General features: G+C 38.0%; 1 protein-coding gene across 4 annotated transcripts in view; it reads right to left on the bottom strand.

Annotated features, from left to right (window-relative positions):
- Positions 1-792: 792 nt before the first annotated feature.
- LOC309666898 (uncharacterized protein) overlaps positions 793-24068 on the bottom strand; it is a 55268-nt gene continuing 31992 nt past the window's right edge. For 3 of the 4 annotated variants that reach the window (XR_014267327.1, XR_014267328.1, XR_014267329.1), the window contains one exon: positions 793-24068. Coding sequence is in view for 1 of the 4 variants with exons in the window: in XM_082475035.1 (XP_082331161.1) it covers positions 23371-23513 (143 nt within the window). In the remaining 3 variants the exon portion in view is untranslated. The other variant, XM_082475035.1, reaches the window with a different exon arrangement.

Here is a 24068-nt window from a genome sequence, read left to right as displayed (position 1 = left end):
TGCACCCACCTCTATAACTAGTCTTGCGGGGGTCTGAGCTGATAACCACAACACCCGTCTTCTACCACCCACTCCATATTCTCTTTACTCTCGGTCAGCACCTGTTAGGGTAAACCAAACCTTCATTCCTGCAGGATCTGAGTCCCGGACAATAACCTTCCATTGACTGTTTTGTGTCGCAACAACCAGATATCTCTTCAGTAAGCAGCCAATACCTCCAGTGGCAAGAGGAGCCCCCAACAACCAAGAGGGTCGTCTTAGCTTCCAATTTAATAGAACCATGGTTATGTTCTCTAGCAGAACACAGACAATTTTCCCACCTTGTGGACGAGGACTTCTAATGAGAAGCCAGCTGGCCAGGGAGACTGAGAGATGCTCAGGCATGAAGGATGGAGGAGGGGGTAGATAGCAAATAGAAAATAACCAGTACAATGAGAAGAAATAGAAGAAGAAGTGGCTGCCACCAGGGAAAGTAAAGGTCAGGAGGAAGAGTCTGCCAACTACGTAAGATACAAAAGAGATCACAGATGAGTGTGAATATAACAAGTTAAAAATAAAAATAATCATACCCATTAGCAGATGATCCAGGCAACATCCAACAAGTAGTTAGAACCTAATGCTCAAGTGAGGAGAAGAGGCTGGAAAATATGCTTGTGGGGAGATGTTCATAATGGGTGAGAAGTGAAGCTCAGGAAGTAGGTAAGATTTAGAGTCAACAAAGACTGATGGAGCAGCCTCCCGGAGACTTCCATAGAGCCATCTTCATTCTCACAACAGTGGTGTGTAGTAAGATTGTCTCCATTTTTTGACATGAACAAATAGATTCAGAAAGATTCAGTGACTTTCTCAAAATTGCATAGAAGCAAGGAGACTGGGTCTCTAGGAATCTCACCAAGGGAGAGAGAAGAGACAGGGCATTGTATTTCTGAGCACCTCTTACGTACCAGGGATTGTGCCAGGCATTGTGTGCATATTATCTCACTTAATCCTCATGTAATCTGAAGGTAAGTTTTATTGTGCCCACTTTATAGATGAGGTAGCTGAGAGGCTCAGTAAATTTAAGTACCTTGTCCAAGAGCTCAAAGCTAGGAAGCAATAGAGTCGGAGTCTGAACCCAGGTCAGGCCCCAGGATCCCTAATTATTCAACTATGTCACACTACAAGGGGGCCCAGAACACATTTTACTGGTAAGAAAAGAAACAAGATCCAGAAAACCAGAAAAGAGTTCCTCAAATAAGCCTGAGAAGATCCAAAAATAGCCTAGTATCTTGGAAGTCAAGGGGAGACTTTTTCACTGGGAGAGGAATAATATCATGGAAACACAGTGGATTCTACTAGCTCCAAAAATGCTACAAGCTGGCTGTGAGACCAGATAGCAATCTCTTAGCTTATCTGGGCCATTATTTCCTCATGATGAACAGTACAGAGGCTTCTCCTCTACCTCCAGACTTACCTGTATACATACGCATCATTTCCTCCATCTCCAGGTGGACGTTCTACCTGCCTGTGCCTATTAGGAAGGATTCCTCTGTTCCTGCATCTCCAACACCGTGCTCCCACAATCACCCCTCTTTGGAATCTTTGCTCTCTCTCTATCCCTATTTGCCACTTGAGCATTTAAGACACACTCACACCTCTCATTAAAGGATTAAAAACCCTTCCCTTCATTCTGATTTTCTGTATAATTAGCCACCCCACCCTTCTTTCTCTTTCCCTTCCTAGTCAAGCTTCTAGACTAGTCTGCATTTGAGGTCTCCAGGTCCGCAAACCAAGTCACTGCAATCTGCTCTCTCACCCATCCCTCCTTCGGAATGGCTCTGCTGATGTCACCCACAACCTCGTGCTTGCTTTGGCCTGTGACTCTATGCTGCATCTCCCATTTTTCGACCATTTCCACTTTCTTGAAGCTGTTCCCAGGTTTCTGCCATGCTCCTTTTTCACTCACTCTGTATCATATTTTCCCAATTTGAGGGGCTAAAAGCTATGAACACACTGTGAAAAATGCACATTTGCAGGAAATATGGCCTTTATTTTTCTGAGCCTCTAGAGGCCACCACACTGACCTTGGAGGAGTTACTGTACCTCAGCTCATAGAGGCTCCCAGAGCTACACCTATGACTTTATTGCTTAAATGCCCAGCTCTTCATTTTTCACCAGAGCTCGCCGCTCAGCTCTTTCCACTTCCCAGCTGTGTGGCTCTGGGAAAGGCAGTTCACCACTCATATCTCCATTCCTCATCTGTAAAGCAGAGATCATAGCAAGATAATCCTTATATGGTTGCTGTGATACCCACATGAGTTACAGCCTGTAAAGTGCTTAGCCACTGCCTGGCATATAGTTTGTTGTTACTTAATAAACGTGTGTTATGTAACTAGATCTCAATTTTTCTTTCTTCCTTCCTTCTTTCCTTTCCTTCCTTTTCTTCTCCTCCTCCTTCCCTCCCTCCCTCTCACTCTCCCTCTCTCTTTCTTCCCCCCTCTCTCTCTTCCTCCTTCCTTCCCCCAAATCCATTTGCTCAACTGCTAAAGGACATTTCAACCTGAAAGTCTCACAGAAATATCCCAAACTGAGCTCATCTACTCCACCACCCCAACCCGCTCCTCCGTTAGCATTTCTTGTACCTGGACTACTCCTTACAACACGCCACACAGCCTCCCTCCAGAATGACAGCCATCTGTTGGTAAACATTTGGGTGACAGAGATGTTTAACTGGCTACAGATCTGCCACCCAAATTATATTCCACCATCTTGTCTATAAGGAGATCACGGGAGACTATCAAAGGCCTTACTGAAATCACGTTGCCATTCTTCTGTTCTACAAGTAACCACCTCAAGAAGGAATGAAGGAACTGTGACTCAAAGAGAGAAAACAGCTATAGAAGATGAAATGCAGCAAATAAATAGCCTTTAAAATCTCAACCAGAGCAGTTAGAAGTAACTTCTTTACAGTTATTTGACTATAATGTATGAATTCTACAAAAAACAAAGTAAAAGAAATCCTGAATCAGAATCAGGGCAGAAACATTTCTCTTAGCCAATTTCAACATCTTATTGAGAAGAGATTGGAAGTACCAGTATTACACTACGTACTTTTTTAGCTTTCTGCTTTCATATTTATACTTTGGTGAACTGTTTAGTAAATAGTATCAGGTTCTTTCCATAGTATGGATTACTCCCTGCAGAGCTGTTTTTACCCAGCAGCTTTTAAAAAACTCAGCTGGTCTTCATCAACTGACAGTACAAGAAACAGCTTATAAACCTATTATTTTTTGTTCGCTGTGAATATTGTTTACTACAGCTTCACTTGAGAAATTCCTTTTAAAACTTATATTAGGAAAAGCACTGCTTCCTAGGAGAAATGAGTTTGTTTTTTCTCCACGGTTAATTAAAAAAATTTTAACTGACCATAGACCCATAGCTTCATGACAAATTTATTGTCCTATTATAGCACCTGTGCCCTCCGGGCCAGGATATATGTGTTCTATTTTCACCCAATCCCACCACCACACTTATTAACTTTCCACTCTATTTTCCATGACCATACTTTAAACAAAATTCTATTTATCGAATATTTACTTTTTTACATGTGTACCTAGTGAGCTGCCTCAAATCCTTGGTTGATAAAGGTGAGGTGTGCATTAAATTTAAATTAACTATGTATTAGTTATTTAATATGGGTGCCATCATTCCCAATTAACCCCTGTTACTATTTTTATTTTTTTATTTAAAAAAAAAATTTTGTTCTTTCAGTTTTTTGCAGGGGAGGGGAGGGTGGCACACCATGAAGCTCATGGGAATCTTAGTTCTCTGGCCAGAGATCGAACCTGGGCCCCCTGCAGTGGAAGCACAGAGTCCTAACCACTGGACTGCCAGGTGTTCTTCCAGTTTTATTGGGACATAATTGACATACAGCACTGTAAAAGTTGAAGGTGAACAGCATAGTGATTGGACTTACATACCTCATGAAATGATTATCACAATAAGTTTAGTAAACATCCGTCATCTCATATAGACACAACTTAAAGAAATAGAAAAAAATTTTTTTCCTTGTGATGCAAACTCTTAGGATTTACTCTCTTAACAATTTTCATATAGAACGTACAGCAAAGTTAATTTATATTTGTCATGTTGTACATCACATCCCTAGTACTTATGTGAAAGTCTGTACCTTCCCTCTTATTACTTTTAATGTTCTAAGGTTGCAAAAATAGTTTATGCATTATCATAAGGGGAGGTACCTAAACCAAGTGAGCCCACCTGACAATTGCAGTGACCACCCTGCTGCCCAGACTGGACAGACCGAGCAAGTCCTGCTCCATCTGGAGGCGACAAATCGTCTTATCCGCACAGTAGGCCTCTCTCTTTTCCAGTGTCCGTGCTCCAAATGTGGTGTCATAAGATGATGAAGTGGGTCAGATGAATTTATTATTCAGTAAATTCATATTATTTTCCTTCTCCAATTTCCAATCGAGGATCCTAATTTTATGCCTCTTTCCTCTCCTTCCTCCCTCATCTGGTCATTTATTTCATTCTTCATCTTCAAATTCAAAAAGAAGAAATGGGATCAAAACAACCTAAATGTCCATCAGCAGATGAATGGATAAAGAAGATATATACAATGGGATACTACTGAGCCATAAAAAAAGAACAAAATAATGCCATCTGCAGCAACATGGGTGGACCTAGAGATTATCATACTAAGTGAAGTCAGTCAGAAAGAGAAGGACAAAGACCATATGATATCACTTATATATGGAATCGAAAATGTGACACAAATGAACTTATTTACGAAACAGACTCACAGACACAGAGAACAGACTTATGGTTGCCAAGGGGGAGGGGAGGTGGAGGAGGGATGGATTGGGAGTCTGGGGTTAGTAGATGCAACTATTATATATAGAATGGATAAACAACAAGGTCCTACTATATAGCACAAGGAACTATATTCAATAACCTGTGATAAACCATAATGGAAAGGAATATGAAAAAGAATGTATATATGTATAACTGAATCACTATGCTGCAGAGTAGAAATTAACACAACATTATAAATCAACTATACTTCAGTAAAATAAATTTAAAAAAAAAGAAATGGGAAAAACATGACCAAATATTAGGCTATTAAAACTATGTACCTGAGACAAGAAAAAAATGAAAGACCAATTTTCTATAGTCAAAATGGAAAATTAAGAATATTCTTATTTCAAGAAGCTCTGAAAAAAAAGTTTTTTCTAGAATTATCTATAGAAATTGCTTTATTTCCTACATACAGTAAACATCTAAATTGTCCACTTCTTTTCGATCATGGAGATCTAAGAAACATGGTCAGGAAAACTGTTCTTTCTCCGTTGTGAAGTTATTTTAAGTTTAGGCTCCTTGTTTTACTCTCTTTTTTTTCCCACTTTCAACCACTACTTAAACCTAATATATTAATGTAACATTCTATGAGAAATTAATTATGTAAATACAAACAAGGTATAATTTTCTTACTTAGTACGTCTCCAGAAAAAAATCTACACCAAGAGAAAACAAAAATGCTTTCATATATATATATATATACATATATATATTCCTTTGTTTCCATTTTTCTCACATCTTGTGAAAGGGCTATTGGCTATTTCTTTTGAAAAATACAAAATGGTAAAATTTTAAATTATTGTATTATGCTTCAATAAACAGATATGATAAGGGAACACTGTCAATAACAGAATAATTCATCATTTTACGTAGGTAGTTGATTATTTGTAATATTACGCATCCCCAAGGATCAAACCCAAAGAGCTTTTTCATGAATGTGGGAAACTGGAGCATCCTCAGAAGTTTTCACAATAATATATATTTAGTCAGAGGGGAACTTACTGTGAAGGTAACAAGGCTAATGCCTCAGGGCTCCTCACTTGATTTTTCCTTGGCCCTGTGAGGAGACCTTACCAATGTGTTCACAGGGCCACATATTTTTGTGAAGTTTGCAAAAATCAATTATTTGGTATTCTTTTTTCTCAAAGAGGGACTCCAAAATTGCATGAGCTTTGGGCTGCATAAAGCCTGGATCTATGCCTCATCTCAATGGAAAACGACCTAGCAGTCTATTTTTCTCAAAGTAAGACCGTAACTACAGCAAACCAGCTCTCTTCTATAAAATACTGTTTTAATTGCATAAGACTGAGAAAAAAATGTGTGCCTATTTGGGTCATTTATATTAGGCTATTTTTAAAGTAATATGGAAATACAATTTGAAGAAATGCCCTTTTTAATATTCAACTAAGTCCAACTGTAACTTAAATAATTAGCTTTTAACTTCTATTAATAATTTAGCCGTAACTCACACTTCCTAATAAACTAGAATTTGGCAATAATTCAATATACAATTAAGATTTCACAGACATGCCCAAATTTTTTTAAATGTATGCCCATAAAGAGTTGAAATAATATGTCTCCCCCAACATTTCCCCTTCTAGAAAAAATTACATTTAAGAAAAAAAAAACTGAACATAAAAAATTACATGTCCATTATGACCTTTTCATAAGGAAAACTAATGTTTTATCAAATCAGGATGTTTATGACATATAAGTATCTTTCATTACAGAGTATTCTTTCTGTCATTGAAATTCAGCAATTATAATCCTAAACTATGCTTGCCAATCTTAACCACAAGGAAGTTAGAGAGAAAGGTAATTCATAAGACAGCTCAGTACCCCAAACCACCTAGATTATTGTGGGCCATAGTCAACACCTCAAATTATACTGAGAAACAAACAGGTAGCCAAAGGGAAATGTAGAATACAATTCTGAGCAATTTATAATTTTATTCCTTAGAGCTTGTGCCTCTCAACCATCAAGTGGCCCAACTGTGCATGATCTGTAGCTTCCAAATGGCTCCTCAAAGTGTGTTGCAGACATCCAGCCTCAAGCTCACAAAGGCCACCTAGCATAGTGCCCCGAAGCTCTCATAAGTTTTACCCAGAGTAGGTGCTCACGCTAAATATCTGCTGGTAATGTGCCATGAAGGTGATGGCAAGCCACTGCTGACCATCAATTGCTCAGGTGACCTTGCCCACAATCCACACCTGGATCAACTTCCACGCCCCTTCCTTAGAGGGCACTTAGACCTAAATTGTGGTCCTGAGTCCACAGCCAAAATAAAAAATTCGGTCATGTGTTTCTGTACCTTGAGAGTGAAGAGATTAGGTCAAGGCCAAGTATCTCAACTTGAGGGTAGGCGGGGGGTAAGGAGAAAGCTGACAATATCAGAAAGTGTCCTGATGCTGGAGTTACAACAGTGACTTCTCCTTTAAAAGTTACTGAAATTTTCTGGGCTTCTCTGGTGGTGCAGTGGTTAAGAATCCGCCTGCCACTGCAGGGGACACAGGTTCGAGCCCTGGGGAGATCCCACATGCCGCGGAGCAACTAAGCTGGTGCATCACAACTACTGAGCCTGCACCCTAGAGCCCATGAGCCACAGCTACTGAAGCCTGTGCACCTAGAGCCCGTGCTCTGCAACAAGAGAAGCCAACACAATGAGAAGCTCGCCCATCACAGCGAAGAGTAGCCCCTCTCACCGCAACTAGAGAAAGCCCGCACGCAGCAATGAAGACCCAACGCAGCCAAAAATAAATAAATTTATTAAAAAAAAGTTACTGATATTTTCGAGGCACCTACCATGTGCTGGGCATTATGCCAAGGACTGTACAGGCATTATCTCATTTAAATAACTACAAACAGGACTACAAACAGGTTTTAGCAGTACTGCCATTTTACAGATAAGGAAATAGATTTGGTGCATAGCTAGTGCATGAAGGAGAGACTCTGGATTTATATTCAGCCTGATTCAAGAGCTTGGATTTGAAAACTTTATGCCAATGTTTCCCAAAGTCCGAAACAGAATCTCTGGCAATCTGTGATAGGATTTTACTTGGTGCACAGATGCTTCATTAAATATTGAGAAAGTCATGTTCTTTTGAAGGTCTTTCAATCCTTCTTTTCCTATCAAGGAGAAAGGCTCAGTTTGGTGTTGAATTGTCAACACCTCTCTAACGCTTGCTGGTCTCCTTTTGTAAACAACGAGACCAAGCCACAGGCTCAGCCTTCGGCAGGCAGTGGTATCTAGTTGGAAGTTAACAAGTATTTTCATAGTATTTGTTTTCATATATTTTATATTTATGGAATGTGATATGGGTTTTTCATCATGTAGTAAAACAAACTTTTCCTTTTCAGTAAGTTTATTTAACTAGTGAGCATATTTAAAGAAAATATTAAGTAAATGTGGTGATCAGCTTATGGCCAGTCTATCTCCCTAGGTATCCCATCAAACACAATAGGTAGTGCTGTGAAGGTATTTTGTAGATTTGACTAAAGTCCATAATCACTTGATTTTAAGTGAGGGAGATTATCCTGGAGTATCTGAGTGGGCTCAATGTAATCACAAGGGTCCTTAAAGGGAAAGAAGGAGGCAAGAGAGTCAGAGAAGATGTGAGGACAGAAGCAGAGGTCAGAGTGATGCAGCCGCAAGCCAAGGAATGTGGGCAGCTGGTAGAAGGAGAAAAAGGCAAGGGAATGGATTCCCCCCTAGAGCTTCCCTAAAATGCAGCCCTGTGTACACCCTGATCTTAGCACAGTGAAACTGCTTTTGGACTTATGACCTCCAGAACTGTAAGAAGAGTAAATCTGTGTTGTTTTAAGCCACTAAGTTAGTGGTACTTTGTTACAGTGGCAACAGGAAACTAACACATTAGCCCATGACGTTTGCTAGGCCACAAATGACACAGTAAGCCAGATGGTACTAAGTTACAATACCTATCTAGAAACCAAGGGTCAGACTGCTTATTAAACAGTTTAGAGAGAACAGCGCTCTTTTCCCTAAATTTTGAAATGTTAGTTTATGCCTGTTAAAGGTTATTGGTGCATAGTAGGTGCTCAGTGGACATCCAGGGAGTGGATGGATGATGAAAGGTGAGTGAGAAGGAGAGAAATATTTCCCGGTGAACATGCTGTGGGACTTGCTCTCCTCTGCAAGAGCTGTGTCTGCCAAGTGAGGTTGGCCATTTGCCTCAACAAGAAAAGTAAAAAGGCGCCTGGGTCACCATTAGGAAGCAGTCTTAGGACTAAAGGTTTGCTGCCTGTAAATCAACTGCTCCACAGATACCAACTTCCAGGATTTTGACACTATGCTCTTTTTGTGTTGTGAATTTCTTAATCATCTTTAGGTCTGATCACCCAGTGGCTATAACCCTCTGATATAGCATTTGCCTAGAAATTGCTCTCCTTCCTGATTTATGACTTCTCATTTAACCTAAACTTCTCATTTTATCCTAATCTCCGTTTCATTATCTAGCTGCTGGTTTCCTTCTTGTGGACCTTCAATCATTATTTGAACCTTATGGCATTACTCACGTATGAAGTTTAACCCAGCTCAAGCATTGACTTCTGGTTTTGCTACATCTTTTTCCTGGGCTTCAACTTCAGAACCAAAGATTTTTCATTTTTTGTTTTTATATAGTGTAGACTCAAATTATTTTAATAGTATTTTAAAATAATAGATGCAAATGGGTTTTTTAATTGCATAGTACAAAAAAGTATTGAACCCATCTTGAACCCCAGTTCCCTTGTGAAAGAGAGACAGAGACAGAATTATTCTTCCAGAGAAGTCTGATGCATATGCAAGGCTATATATCTCTATCTGTACTCTTTAACAGCAGTAGCATTCTGTACACTGTTCTCTGTTCTCCACCTTGCTTTTTTTTTTAAACTTAAAAGCATATAATAATAATAATAATAATTAATAATAATTCTTAGGGTTGCTGTAAGGATTAATCAGTTAATCCTTTGTTCATCCCTGGGCACTAAATAAAACTTTGTTAAATAAAATACATACTCTCTTTAATAACAAAATTTCTAAGACTCTAAAGGATGTTATTTAAAATCAACATACTCCATCATTAATTTTTATTATTTCATATTCTTTTAAAATAATATGTAATAAACATATTTTACACTCCTATAATCAATATAAACTTGCAATCTTGATTGTTTTTTAAAAAATGATCTATGTAGAGCTTGTCATTAATGACTCAGCCTGTAAACTTGTAACTTCATATGTTCTAAAATGCATATAAGTCATAGTTTGTGTAATCTGTCCCCTGATGTTGAGCATTTGTGATACTTATAAACTTTTGCTATAATATATAGCACTACTAAAATAAAAGAAGCTTAAAATGAAGAGGGGGGTCTTAGAAGTCACATTTCCTTAATACAGGTATATCCTATGACAGTCCGTATAGCCCAGCTTCCACTGAACACACCTAGTGAAACTCACTGCTTCACAGAAGAGCCCATTCCGTTTTTCCATTTGGAACTGTTCTAGTACAAAGTTCTGTATCTTTAACCCCATATCTTGCTCTTATCCAGGCCTAATTCTATCCCATCTTGCATTTCCCCTCTGGCCTCTATATCTGAGGTCAAGACTCATCCTGTGCCCTAACCTATAGGCACCAATGATCCAGCAACAACATGAACTCTTAAAATAAAATTTCCAGTTTTAATGGAACATCCCTTTAAAAGGTTTATAACTTGCTTAGTTTTGATGCTTTTATATTTCTATAAAATGTCGAACAATTATATTTACTGGCTGAGCAAATGTAAAACAAAGCTATATATTTACTTCTGATAGGTACCATGGGCAAACTGGATAAAAATGTTGCTCAGTATACATTTTCAAATTACATTCACTTATTAGACTAGTACTGAGTAATGCAATTGGCAAACTAATCATTGTCACTAAGTGAGCTATATCAACCCTTTAGACTGAATTTCTGACATAGTCAGATTAACAAACCATCTGCTAAACAAAGTTCCATAGAGACCTGGAAGCTGTCCACTGATGACTCAGATAAGAACAAATGTGTTACACAGTCACTATAACACACCAGAAAATTGTGAAAACTAGACATTGTTACTGTTTTTATGATGTTCTTTGTACAAGAACTTTTAACCTTGGAGATTCCAAAGAAGTTTAAATGAACACTGAAATAGCAATTGAACAATTCCAAATTTCAAGAAGGGAATGGAGAAAAGCTGTAAATAATTTCATAAAGCTTTCCTAGGATTTAAAAGGAAAATTTATCTTGGGACAATATAGGCACAATTATAATAAAATGGTGATTGGGAACTGGATGCACTGAATGTGAGATCCCATGGCTGGATGAGAGACTCCATGAGGCCCCACAACTGGTGTTATCTCTGGGACAGCCCTTTCACCCAGCAACAGAGCCTGGCCCATTGTAGGCAGTAAAACAAACAAACAAACAAAATTCCAATTTAAAAATAAGACATTATTATGCTGAAAGATATAAATGTCAACATGAATAAACAGATACTCCACATTCAAGCCTGTAATAAATTATTAACTAATCCTGAGAACAAAGACTAAATCATTTTAACCACAAAGTTCCTATTTTATTGAGACATACAAATGCTGAAAGAATTCATCACCAGCAGACCCACGCTTTAAGAAATATTAAAGGCAAAAGAAAATAGATACCAGATGGAAATATGGATCTAAAAAAGGAATAAAGAGCACTGGATATAGTAGCTATGTGGGTAAATTATATGATTTTTTTCTCTCATTTAAATATTTTTAAATGCTAATTGAATGTTTAAACAAACATAACAGTGTATTATAGACTTAATAACATGTATACTTAAAATGTATGACAGAAATAAATTTAAACATTGCTAGGGGAAAAAGGTCATTTTTTCATCATAAAATGATGCCATCATAAATGTTTATGCTCTTAATAAGAGAGTTTCAAAATACAGGAAACAAAAACTGATAGAACTACATGGAGTAATAGATAAATCTACAGTTATAGTCAGAGATTTCTACTCCCTCTCTCAATAATTAATAATACAAGTAGACAGAAAATTAAGGAAGATATAGAATGGGACAGCACTATCAATTTGATTTAACTGACATTTATAGAATTCTTCAACCGCAGCAGAAAACATAATTTTTTCAGTTGCACATAGAGCATTTACTTAAACAAACCATATTTGTGGCCACAAAAAAGTGTCAATAAATTTTAAAGGATTCAAGTCATAAAAAGTATGTTCTCTGACCACAATAGAATTAAATTAGAAATAAATAGCAGAAAGATCTCTGGAAAATCCTCAAATATTTGGAATAAAAATAACATACTTTTAAATAATCCATAGGTCAAAGAAGAAATCAAAAGGGAAACTTGAAAGTATTTGAAACTGAATGAAAATTAAAACACAATTTAGTGGGAAACTTATAGCACTAAACGCTTACATTAGAAAAAAGAAAAGGTACCAAATCACTGATCCAGCTTCCACCTTAAGGAATTAGAAAAAAGAAAACAAATGAAAACCAGAGTAAGCAGAAGAAAGGAAATAATTAAGATCACAGAGGAAAGAAAGAAATAGAAAACATGAAAACAATAGAGAATATCAATGAAATTCATATACAAAAGTCAATTGTATTTCTGTATATTGGCAATGATCAATTGGATATTGAAATTTAAAAAAAACAACTTACAACAGTGTCAAAAACATATAAAATACTTTGGGATATATCTTACAAAATATGTGCAAGACTTCTGTACTAAAATCACTATATTGTACATCTGTAACTTATATAATATTGTACAGCAGCTATACTTCAACTTTTAAAGATACACCATTAAACACAAACATATTAAAAAAAAAAGTGCTAGACAAAAAAATAATAATCTAGTTAAGTAGGCCTCTGTAAAAATAGAACCAAAAATATCAGGACAGTAAAAAGATTTGCTTAAAACCAATCTGTTAAAAAACAAACAAACAAACAAAAACCCTACAAAACACTGCTGAGAGAAGTTAAAGTAAAATAAATGGAGAGATATCTCATCATGGGTCAGAACACTTTACATTGTTAAGATGCCAATTCTCCAAAAATGGAGCTATGAATTCAATGCAGTCCCAATCAAAATTCCAGCAAGTGATACATGCTACAACATGAATGACTCTTGTGCACATTATGCTAAATGAAAGAAGATAGACACAAAAAGGCAAAATATTGTATGATTTCATTTACATGAAATGTCCGTAAGAGGCAAATCCACGGAAACAGAAAACAGATTAGTGGTTACTAGGCGCTGGTGGGAGAGTAATGGGGATTGATTGCTAATGGATACAAGCTTTCTTTTGGAGGTGATAGAAATGTTCTGGAATTAAATAGTGGTGATGGTTGCACAACTTATACACTTTAGCATGGCTAAAATGGTTCATTTTATGTGATATGAATTTTATCTCAATTTTAAAAAATCTACTTATAATAAAATCCCAGCAGGCATTTTTACAGTAATTGACAAATTGATTCTAAAATTCATATGGAAATGCAAAGGACTTGACATAGCCAAAACAACTTTAAAAAAATAGAACAAAGTTAGAGGGCTAACTCTACCTAATTTCAATGCTTACTATAAAGGTACAGTATTCAAGACAGTGTAGTACTGAAGTATAGACATATAAAGGAATAGAACAGAATAGAGAGTACAGAAATAGATCCACACATAAACGGACAACTGCTTTTCAACAAAGATGCAAAGGCAATTTAGTGAAGAAAGGATTGTCTTTTCAACAAATGGTTGGAATAACCACCTGGAATAATCAGATATCCACATACAATAATAATAATAATAATAAACTTCCATCCATACCTTGCACCATATACAAAAATTAACTCAAAATTGACCATTGGCCTAAATGTAAAACCTAAAACTACAAAGCTTTCAGAACATAACAGGACAAAATCTTTCTGACCTTGGGTTAGGCAAAGATTTCTTACATACAACACTAAAATGACAACTCATAAAAGAAAAATATTAACAAATTGGACTTAAAATGTAAACTTCTGCTCTTTGAAGGATACCGTTAAGAGAATTAAAAGACAAGCCATGGATGGGAGAAAATATTTGCAAAGCACATATCTAATAAAGGACTTGTATCTGAATATAAAGAACTTTCAAAGAAAGAAGTTGCCCTGTAGATGAAGACTGAAATTGAGAAGCAAAGGGACTTCCCTGGTGGCACAGCGGTTAAGAATCTGCCTGCCAATGCAGGGGACACGGGGTTCAAGCCCTGGTCTGGGAGGATCCCACATGCCACGGAGCAACGAAGCCCATGTGTCACAACTACTGAGCCTGCGCTCTAGAGCCCGCGAGCCACAACTACTGAGCCCACATGTCACAACTACTGAAGCCCACGTGCCTAGAGGCCGTGCTCTGCAACAAGAGAAACCACCACAATGGGAAGCCGCGCACCACAATGAAGAGTGGCCCCCACTCGCCGCAACTAGAGAAAGCCCACGCACAGCAATGAAGACCCAACGCAGCCAAAAATTAATTTAATTAATTAAAACAAAACAAACTGAGAAGCAAAATGCATCCTGGCAGTGTTCTGGCCTCAAATGCCCGTTGCCCTGAGATACAATGAGACTGGGGCCTTCCCCACAGTTTGGTTACATGAGTCAATAAGTTACCCTTTCTGTCTAAGTGGGTTTGAGTAAGTTTCTTATTCCTTGCAACCAAAAATGCATCTTTAATATGAGTCATTTAGAGGAATGGAAGTATGAGAGAGAGGAATCGGAAAAAGGAACATAAGAATGATGTTCTGTAAGAACAACTGTCGAGAAACAAAAGATTCAGCGTGATCGCAAGGAACTGGTGGTATACGGCCATGTACTTGGCTATGAGTTCATATTTTACCACCTGTCAAAAATTTTAGGGACTTCCCTGGTGGCGCAGTGGTTAAGAATCTGCCTGCCAATGCAGGGGACACGGGTTCAAGCCCTGGTCTGGGAAGATCCCGCATGCTGCGGAGCAACTAAGCCCGTGCGCCACAACTACTGAGCCCGTGTGCCACAGCTGCTGAAGCCTGCGCACCTAGAGTCCGAGCTCCGCAACAAGAGAAGCCACTGCAGTGAGAAGCCCGTGCACTGCAACGAGGAGGAGCCCACGCTCACTGCAACTAGAGAAAGCCTGCGCGCAGCAATGAAGACCCAACGCAGCCAAAAATAAATAAATTAATTAATTAAAAAAAAATTTTAAAGCACACATATTTCAACTCAAGAAATCAACTGCTAGATATCTATCCTAGAGAAATACGGGGACATATGCACAAGGAGAAATGTATAAGGATATTCACCACAACTTCACTGTAATAATCAACAATTACAAACAACTAAATTGTCCATCAGAAGAATATTAAACAATCCATTGTAGATCCACATCATGGAATACCTGGTAGCAGCTTAAAAGAATAAGATGGATCCATAATGTACTAACATGGAAAAGAGCTCAGAGACAAGTTGTTATGTGACACGAGCAAATGGCATTCTTTAGCACATTTCAGTTTTAAAAAATAAAACGTACAGAGCAAACCTCTACATTTCTATATGTGGACATGCATGTAGGTAAATGTATAGAAGAGAACTGGAAGGTTTCACTGCCAACTGATAACTGAATTCACCTCTAGCGAAGGGATGGAGATTGGGAGGAGTTAAAAGGAGCCTTTTAGTTTAGTTTTTTTTTAATAATTCCAGTTTTGTTTAAAAGTATTTATCAGTTTGCCTGTTTTGTTTGAAGTTTTTACACATAAGTAAATTCACTATAACTTGTCTAACTAAAACAAATGAGAGAGTATGAATAATTTTTACTAAGCATAAATAGTGTATTAGCTATTATGTAAAACAGGTAAGGTCCCTACCAAATGGAAAGGGCTAAAGGTACACAATTTTAGGGTCAATATATGAGGGCCCTCTGTACATAACTTCCAATAATAAAATGAACAAATAGTACTGCGAAAGATAATTTTTTTAAAAGGTCAATTAGGATAGGATATAAGGAACATAAAATGTTTTATATTTATGAATAGAATATCCAACTTTCTAATGAATTGTTTTTAAGACGTTCACCTACAGGTTTCTTGTTGGAAACTGCATTTTCCCATGGGAGAACGTTTAGAGTTTCTAGTTAAGTCACAAAACCTATTGTATCAGTGTTCTTTGATAGGAAGCATCAGAAATACTCTGGAAATGAAGGGGAAAATTTATTGAACACCAGGGAGAGGCTCACAGAATCTAAGGATCCATGAAACTTCAGTCCTCACGAAGAACAAGAACCAAGGCGGCTCTCAGATCTAGGCTACTAATGGACAGCTCAGCCATCTTCCCTGGAAATCAGAATCTTGAATCACATGTTACAAAGACACAAAAGCAATGGCAAGCCCTCAAGTCTGTCTGTTCCAGCCTCCTAGATACCCAACAAGGCCCATTCAGGTCTTGAGAATTTTGAGGTTCTGAAGATTTTCTGAACTGACATTGCAGCTGTTACTTACCAAACATATGACTTTGAACAAGTTATTTAACCATCACTATCTTCATCTGTAAACACAGGGATAAAACTGTACCTAGCTCCTAGAGTTTTTGAGAGGATTAAGTCATATAATGCATCAAAAATTATTAACCTAGAGTATGTATTAAATTAACATTGGCTATTATTATTTCCTATTTATAAACAGAAATATTATCAAAATGTTAAGTGTTCACAATAGTGGATGTATGAAGTATTCTTCTCTCTTTTTACAAAGTTTCTCTAATGAGAGTGTTTTATTCTAATTGTAAAAAGAAACATTTTTAAATCTGAGTTGCAATAATCTAATGATTAGATTATGATTACAGTAGGATCACAGTAGGATCAGCTATTCAAATTAGATATTTTTATGATCAATAAACGTTTAGATGTCTTTAGTAGAGTTTAAGAACTACAGTGTGAAATTTTACCCATGGAAATTAACAAATATTTTTGCCTCCAAAGAAAAAGATAATACAGTTCTTTAACTGGAACTGTCTTAGTTCAACAGACTCAAATGAATTTCTTGTTCATTTGTATATCTCATTGTTTGGCTCTTTTTTCGCATCTTCATTATTCGTGATGGTTCTGTCTTGGTCTTGAACAAATAAACACCAGAATATTTAAAAATACTGAACTGTCTGTCCTGGCAAGAAATACATCCCAAATGACTGAAAGCAAAAGGTCACAAGATGTTTCCCTTCATTTTGTCATTTGATCTTAGATATGCTGCTCTCAAAACACAAGCTACAATAAGTAGCTATTTAGAGACAAGACAGCCCAAATCTATCATTTAAAAGAGGAAATAAGTGGTGAGGACATTGCATTCTTAAACTAGAACTTCTGAACTGAAAACTTTTTGTTTGCTTAAAATAATTCCACTTGACAAGGAATCAGTGAGAGAACAATCCCAATCAGTGGTGGCAGATATTGTAAGCTGGCTCCCTGACCACCCATTTCACCAGCTTTCCATCCAGCCTCCTCTACTAGGATGCAGGTTGTAAAGAGAGATACTTGCTTCCCTATACTCGGCCGATAGAAGTTGGGTGGCCCTGTGATCCAGTTCTGGTCAATGCAGTGTAAACAGAAGTCTCTGCCTGAGGTTTCTAAAAAAGTTTTTTTAAAGACTGGACTGGCAACTTCCTTTACACTTCGCCCTTCCTTTTTTTTTTTTTTTTTTGGTTGTGTTGGGTCTTCGTTTCTGTGCGAGGGCTTTCTCTGGTTGCGGCGAGCGGGGGCCACTCTTCATCGCGGTGCGTGGGCCTCTCACTATCGCGGCCTCTCTCGTTGCGGAGCACAGGCTCCAGACGCACAGGCTCAGTAATTGTGGTTCACGGGCCTAGTTGCTCCGCGGCATGTGGGATCATCCCAGACCAGGGCTCGAACCCATGTTACCTGCATTGGCAGGCAGATTCTCAACCACTGTGCCACCAGGGAAGCCCTGCCCTTTCTTCTTCCTTCTTCCTTCTTCCTTCTTCCTCCTTCTTCCCACTTGTAACTAACATGATGCCTGAAGTGAAGCTATCTTTCAACCATGAAAATGAGAGCCACATGAAGGCACTGCTAAGGCACCATCCCCGCTCTGGAAGCTTGCCCCCAGATATCTCGTTGCTTGAGGCAAGTACATCTCTTACATGTTTAAGCCTCTCTTTCCTGCATTTTCAGCTGCTTGCAGGCAAACACATTTACACCTGATAAAAGTAATACACCAAGGAAAATAGATTACCCTCTGACATTAGTAACTTATTTTTCCTGAGACTATAAAGGACCTAAGAAAGATGTTTTATCAAACTGCACTAGGAATGCCTAAAAAACTTGATTTACATGATGTGCAATGTGAATTTTGCATTCCTGAGCTTATTAGCAGAATCAACTAAGTGAAAAAAAAAAAGTTAACATTTAAAAATTTTTCATTTTCATGGAGAATTAATATATAAAGAGAATATCAGTGAAATTATGGCATGTGAATATACAATACAATCAGTCTTTGCAGCTATAGTCTCCTAAAGAAATTAAAAACATTCTTCACTATTAAGTTGAAATATCACAACATAATTACATTACGTTTTTCATTCTGGGGCTGCGGTGGGGTAGGTGAAGTAAGTAAATTGGGGCAACTCTCAGAACCAGATAGAGTTACAAAATAGAGCTTGACCACTCCCTTCCCCAAGCCTCTACCCATGAGATGATGTGAATTTTGGAGACAGCTCTTGGTTATCTGTCTAATTTCTGTAATCAAAATGACATAATTAAACTGGAGAAAATTTCTGCTATCTAGCTTAGGTCAATCTCCTCAAAAGGAAAGAGACTTAGGAGCTATAGGCAAGGTATAGCTGCCATGAAAGTCTCAGGGTCCACCTGTAGGGTGAACACTCGAAGACCTCTGGAGACCTACCAGATTAGAGTTCTTATCCCCCTGGGATTAAGTTTGGGATTGGTCATCACATGTATAATTTAGAGCAGAGAGTTCCATTGGAGTCAGTCAGGGGCAACCTGGAGGGAAAAAATAAACAGAGGAAAAAAAGATCTTGCAAGTCCACCACCCACTCCCTACACCATCTCGCATTTGAGCCAGAACTGCTGTGCTTTAGGCACTTCTATTTAAGGGGATTTGGAGTAAGTTTTCATTTGCAGCAAGTTTATATTGCTTTAAAAAAAAACAATAATTGGGTTAAGATATATCCTAATGCCAGTTACAAATGCAAATATATTACTTGGGAGAGGTAACATTAATTCATCAGCATCCTCATACACATTAAAATTTAGCTGAGCTAGTGAATTAGAGCAGTGGAGGAGTCTGGAACTATTCATTTGATTCTCAGGTTGCTAATTCTTCAATTACATTAATTAAAAACTAGTTCAATCCATGAACCTATAGTCACATCCCAACAAGTGTTTCATCAATTAGTCACTTAATACTTTCACAAACGTGGGCAAGTTAACTTCTCTAGTCTGTTACAATGGAGCTACCACCTCACCAGGTATTATGAACATGTGTGAAGAACCTAGAAGCACAGAAAACCTCTGATCTCAGGTATCCTGAGCACCTAGTCCTGTCAACTTCTGGAGAAGCGGAATAATAATCAGATATTTTTCCAAATTCTGCCTTTAGCTCTGTTGAAGTCTTCTAGACCTCTCCCAACTCTTACTGCTATACTTAGAACAGCTATTTTAAGGAAAATATTTTTTTTATTCCCAAATCTAAGCCCTTAGCCAGTTTTTATTGCTATCCTGTCTCATCATCGCATAGGGACTCCAGAGAAATAGGACACAGCTCTTTCGAGGGAAATGCATACTTGTTACTCCTCTGACTAGAGTTTCTGCCTGAGATTTATCTCGTACTCTGCGAGTTGGGCCAGACAAGATAGAAACCACAAATATGTCTTCCCCTTAGGCCCAGAGCAGAACCAGACCAGCTTTTCTCATAAGCGCGGAGCTCTTTGAGTGAAGTCACGGACCGGGAAGAAAGCAAACGCCCTTAAAGTTCTGCAGGGGGAGAGGGAAGATGACTCAGTACAGGAGAAAGAGTATGTGGTTGCCTTTGTTCCTCCAGAATGGCAGCCCCATCGTGTTCCTCCCATCTTTGATGTGTCCTTTAATGCCAGCCAGAGCCTGATATTAGACTGGGGGGTGAAGGACCTCTGGTCAACAAGCCCTTTTTTTTTTTAATTTTTTAATTTTATTTAGTTATTTATTTTTGGCTGTGTTGGGTCTTCGTTTCTGTGCGAGGGCTTCCTCTAGTTGCGGCAAGCGGGGGCCACTCTTCATCGCGGTGCGCGGGCCTCTCACCATCGCGGCCTCTCTTGTTGCGGAGAACAGGCTCCAGACGCGCAGGCTCAGTAGTTGTGGCTCACGGGCCTAGTTGCTCCTCGGCATGTGGGATCTTCCTGGACCAGGGCTCGAACCCGTGTCCCCTGCATTGGCAGGCAGACTCTCAACCACTGCGCCACCAGGGAAGCCCAACAAGCCCTTTTAAGGCCAGCTCTAGTCTCAGCTCCCTAAGACCCACAGTCCAGGTTCATCCTTCCCTCCTAGGAAGTCTTATAATGCTTACTATTCTTACCCATAGCTCTCATTTGGCAGCTTTTATTTTTATGTAAACAGCTTTTCTCCTTCGGTAGATTATAAATTCTTTGAGGACAGGATGGAAAGATTAGTAGCAGATTGTAAAGACAACAAACACTAGATAAATGCTGATAATTGATAATCAAGGAAAGAATCCTTTAATTTGGGAAAAGTATTTGATGAAAGAGATACCTCCTGCCGGGATTAGAAGGAATTTGGAAGCCTTCTTCTAAATCAAGAAATGTCAAAATAGAATGTCTGGAGGCTTCACCAGAGTAGGAAAGTGAGTCTAGAAGCACAAGGAAAACAAGGCACCACCAGAAGAAGAAGTGGCTTTGGAGCTGAGGGGTAAGGCCAGCAGTGCAGACACAGCAGGGACAACCAGAAGCAGAAATTCCAGCCAGGAGGAATCAACGTGTCAACTCAAGCCCAAGACTGGGGAGCGTCCAGTGGGTAGATTCACATTTGAACCATTCCTTGGGGCCTCTTATGTGGCACTGGGGAATACCCACTGCAAGACTTTGAACCACTGTGATTTGTCTATTGCAAAACATAAGTACATACTTGTTTGTTTATCTCTAAATAAAACTTGGTTTTACTACACTGCAATTATTGAACTTGCAAACGGAGTTCATGCCAGTTTACTACACTATCAAATGGACAGTTTTCTCCGGTTTTAGCTCGTGCCAAAGAACATGATTTTGGAGTCAAAAAACCCTGACATTTAAACTTCTGAACCTAGTTTCCTCTTTTCTGAAACAAGAATATTTCTCATCTCAACAAGTCTTTGCTTCTAGCACCTTACCAGGCATATAGTAGACACTTCATGAATATTAGTTTCCTTCCTTTCTTTATGCCTTAAGTATATCTGGCAAGATGATTATAACTAGAGACATTAGCGCATGTTTAAGCTATAATAAATGTTTCCTGTAAGAAAGCAAAGGAAATAGCCTGAACTCTCAGAATCATTCGGAAAAAAAACCCAAGAAGGTATTTAATTACTTCGGTCTTGCTCTTTTCTTAAGTAGATGACCTATGATAAAAAGCAAACTGTCTTTCAATTAAGTTCATTTTGTTTTATGATGTGTTCAGTTTTCATAAAATCAACTCCAGGAATTAATTTACTTTCTTCTAAGAGGAAATAATCTTTCAAGGAGCACTTATTCTTTTTACTACCTTTCCCATGCATTATGATCCTTTTATATCATGCACAGTTTTAATTTTAAATGCTTTTTTAAAGCAGTTTAAAATGGTATTTTCACTGGCTGATATTTATACACTTGAAAATTAGTAGCTTTTGCCCTGTATTGGTACATATTTCTAAATATCCATTTAGATATTCTTCTGAGGACTCTTAGCACGTCAGAGGGGTATGTAAATAATTTTTAAAACAAACCTGAGAAAAACCACAACCAACAATTTGTACTAGTCCTGAAAAGAGCAAACACAAACTTATCACCTTTCTACATAGAACATTATAAACACCTTTTTGGTACAGTTAACAGATGGATGAAGTTGGAGGATATTAATTATATATACATTAAAAAAGAAAATGTCTATTCATGTACAAGTTACTACCTAGTGATCAGTAACAATCAGTAAGTAAGAAAGCAATGTACTTCAAGTAACAAATATTTATCAAGCACACCTTACATGCCCAGCATTATGCTAGGTCCTACAAACCTGGCTGTGAATAAGATCCCTTATTGTCTTACTAGTTACACTGTATATTTAAGGATACATCAAAAAAATAGAATCATATACATTTTTTACTGCATTAAAACACAAAATTAAATCTTAATATATTTTAAAATATTAATTTTATCATAAAAATAAATCAACAAAGAAGCCAGAAGGTTGAGCCAAAATGGAAACTCAGCTGTAACAGCTACTGGATTTATAGCCATTAAGCTATCTGGAAACTATTCTCTTCCTTTAAAATCCAAAATAGCTATAGAAAGCCCTCTCACTCCCACAGGGCATATTAGCAATAGAAATTGAGATCAGAGGGTTGGAGGAGCAGAGACAGAGTTCATACAAAGTGAAGCCATATGTACTAGACTGGATTATTGTTCACAATTCTTCCCTCCATCCTTCAGCCATGTAAACCTACAGCACACTAGAGTGGATGGGTGTATTTCCTTACTTCACTGATGTTGCACCATGTAACTTGCTCTGGTCAATGGGATGTCAGTGAACATGACATGCACAAAGGACCTAAATGTCCTTGCCTTCTTTGACTCAGTCTTTAGCACTCTGTGATTGCCATGAAGAGGCCTGCACCAGCTAGCTGCTGCCCATCAGTACGGGCCCCAGAGTAAGATACGCAGGCAGTCCTACACTTGACCTAAAGCCAAGAGCCAAGACAAGCCAACCTGCAGCCTAAAGCAGAGCTACCCCTGCAAACCTGCAGGCCTGTGAGCAAAAATAGAAATGCTTCCTGTTATAAGCCACAGTGTTTCTGAGATCTTTGCAGGACTTTTGGAGCAATAATACACCATTCCTGGTTAAAACAAGTAGCACAAGTACAGATTATAGTATTCCAACTGAAAAGTAATACGAGGACTTCATGCAATTGTAGACAAAGAGGTTCTAACAAATTGTGCAATTAGTTTAAAACCCCTAACAGAAGTAATAGACCACACCAATGAAGGGAATCATGGGACACAAGTGGGAGTCAATGGAAGGTACAGAAAAAGGGCCACAAACAAATGAAGCAGGTCTAGACATCACAGGCTTGCTTAATTACCAACAGTTGGCATGTCCCAATGGCTGACACAATCACCACAGCTGAATTTGTTTCTTGTTAAAAACACAAAGCTTTATTTTCCATTCATGGTTGAAAAATATTTTCACAGATCAAAGACTTTGGCTTAAGTAATTTAATAAAATGAAAGTTTAATTTGATATCAATATAATTTGAAAGGCAAGCACGATGATGTTCTTCTTTGTCTTAGCAGAAGAGGAAACTAAAGAGGCTGACTTACTGTGTAAATTGTACATCTGTACCCAGACGAGACTGAATGCTGTCACAGCAGGCTCTGTGAATGAAAGTTTTGCAATAGTTCAAATAGAGAAAAGCAATGAAGAAATAATTCATTGCACAGCACACACCTTCTGTGTAGGACACAAAGGCACGCAAAACTCCAAACAACCCACAACATATTAGCCAATGCCATATTCACATTGGGAAGAGAAATTTAGTTTCAGTAAAACAACATCTATAGCATTGTTGATTTGAACTTTTCTGGTTTGGTAATTAAGTTGGCATCTAGTTTAAAATTTTGTTTTTGTTTTGTAGTTCTAATAAATGTCAAGGTGAAAGATTTTGCCTCAGTTAGTATCCTGTTGTTGTGACAGAGAACCCAAACTCAAACTCACTTAAATAGGAAAGAAAAATTTATTTATTCATGTAGCCTTGGGGTTGTTTAGTGTCATGAGTAGCTTGATCCAGGGGCTCCAAAAATGTAATCAAAATTCAGTTTCTCTTAAGTTTCTTGGCTCAGCCTTCTGCTGTGTCAGCTTCATTCTTAAGATTCATGTGGTAGCCTCTGGCATCTCCAGGCTTACAGTCATGTCCTTATTGCTACAAGTTT

Source organism: Balaenoptera physalus (assembly GCF_965194825.1).
Source record: "Balaenoptera physalus genome assembly, chromosome: 9".
Taxonomy (NCBI): domain Eukaryota; kingdom Metazoa; phylum Chordata; class Mammalia; order Artiodactyla; family Balaenopteridae; genus Balaenoptera; species Balaenoptera physalus.
The sequence above is the reverse complement of the archived record's forward strand: the minus strand, read 5'-3'. Positions and strand labels throughout refer to the sequence as shown.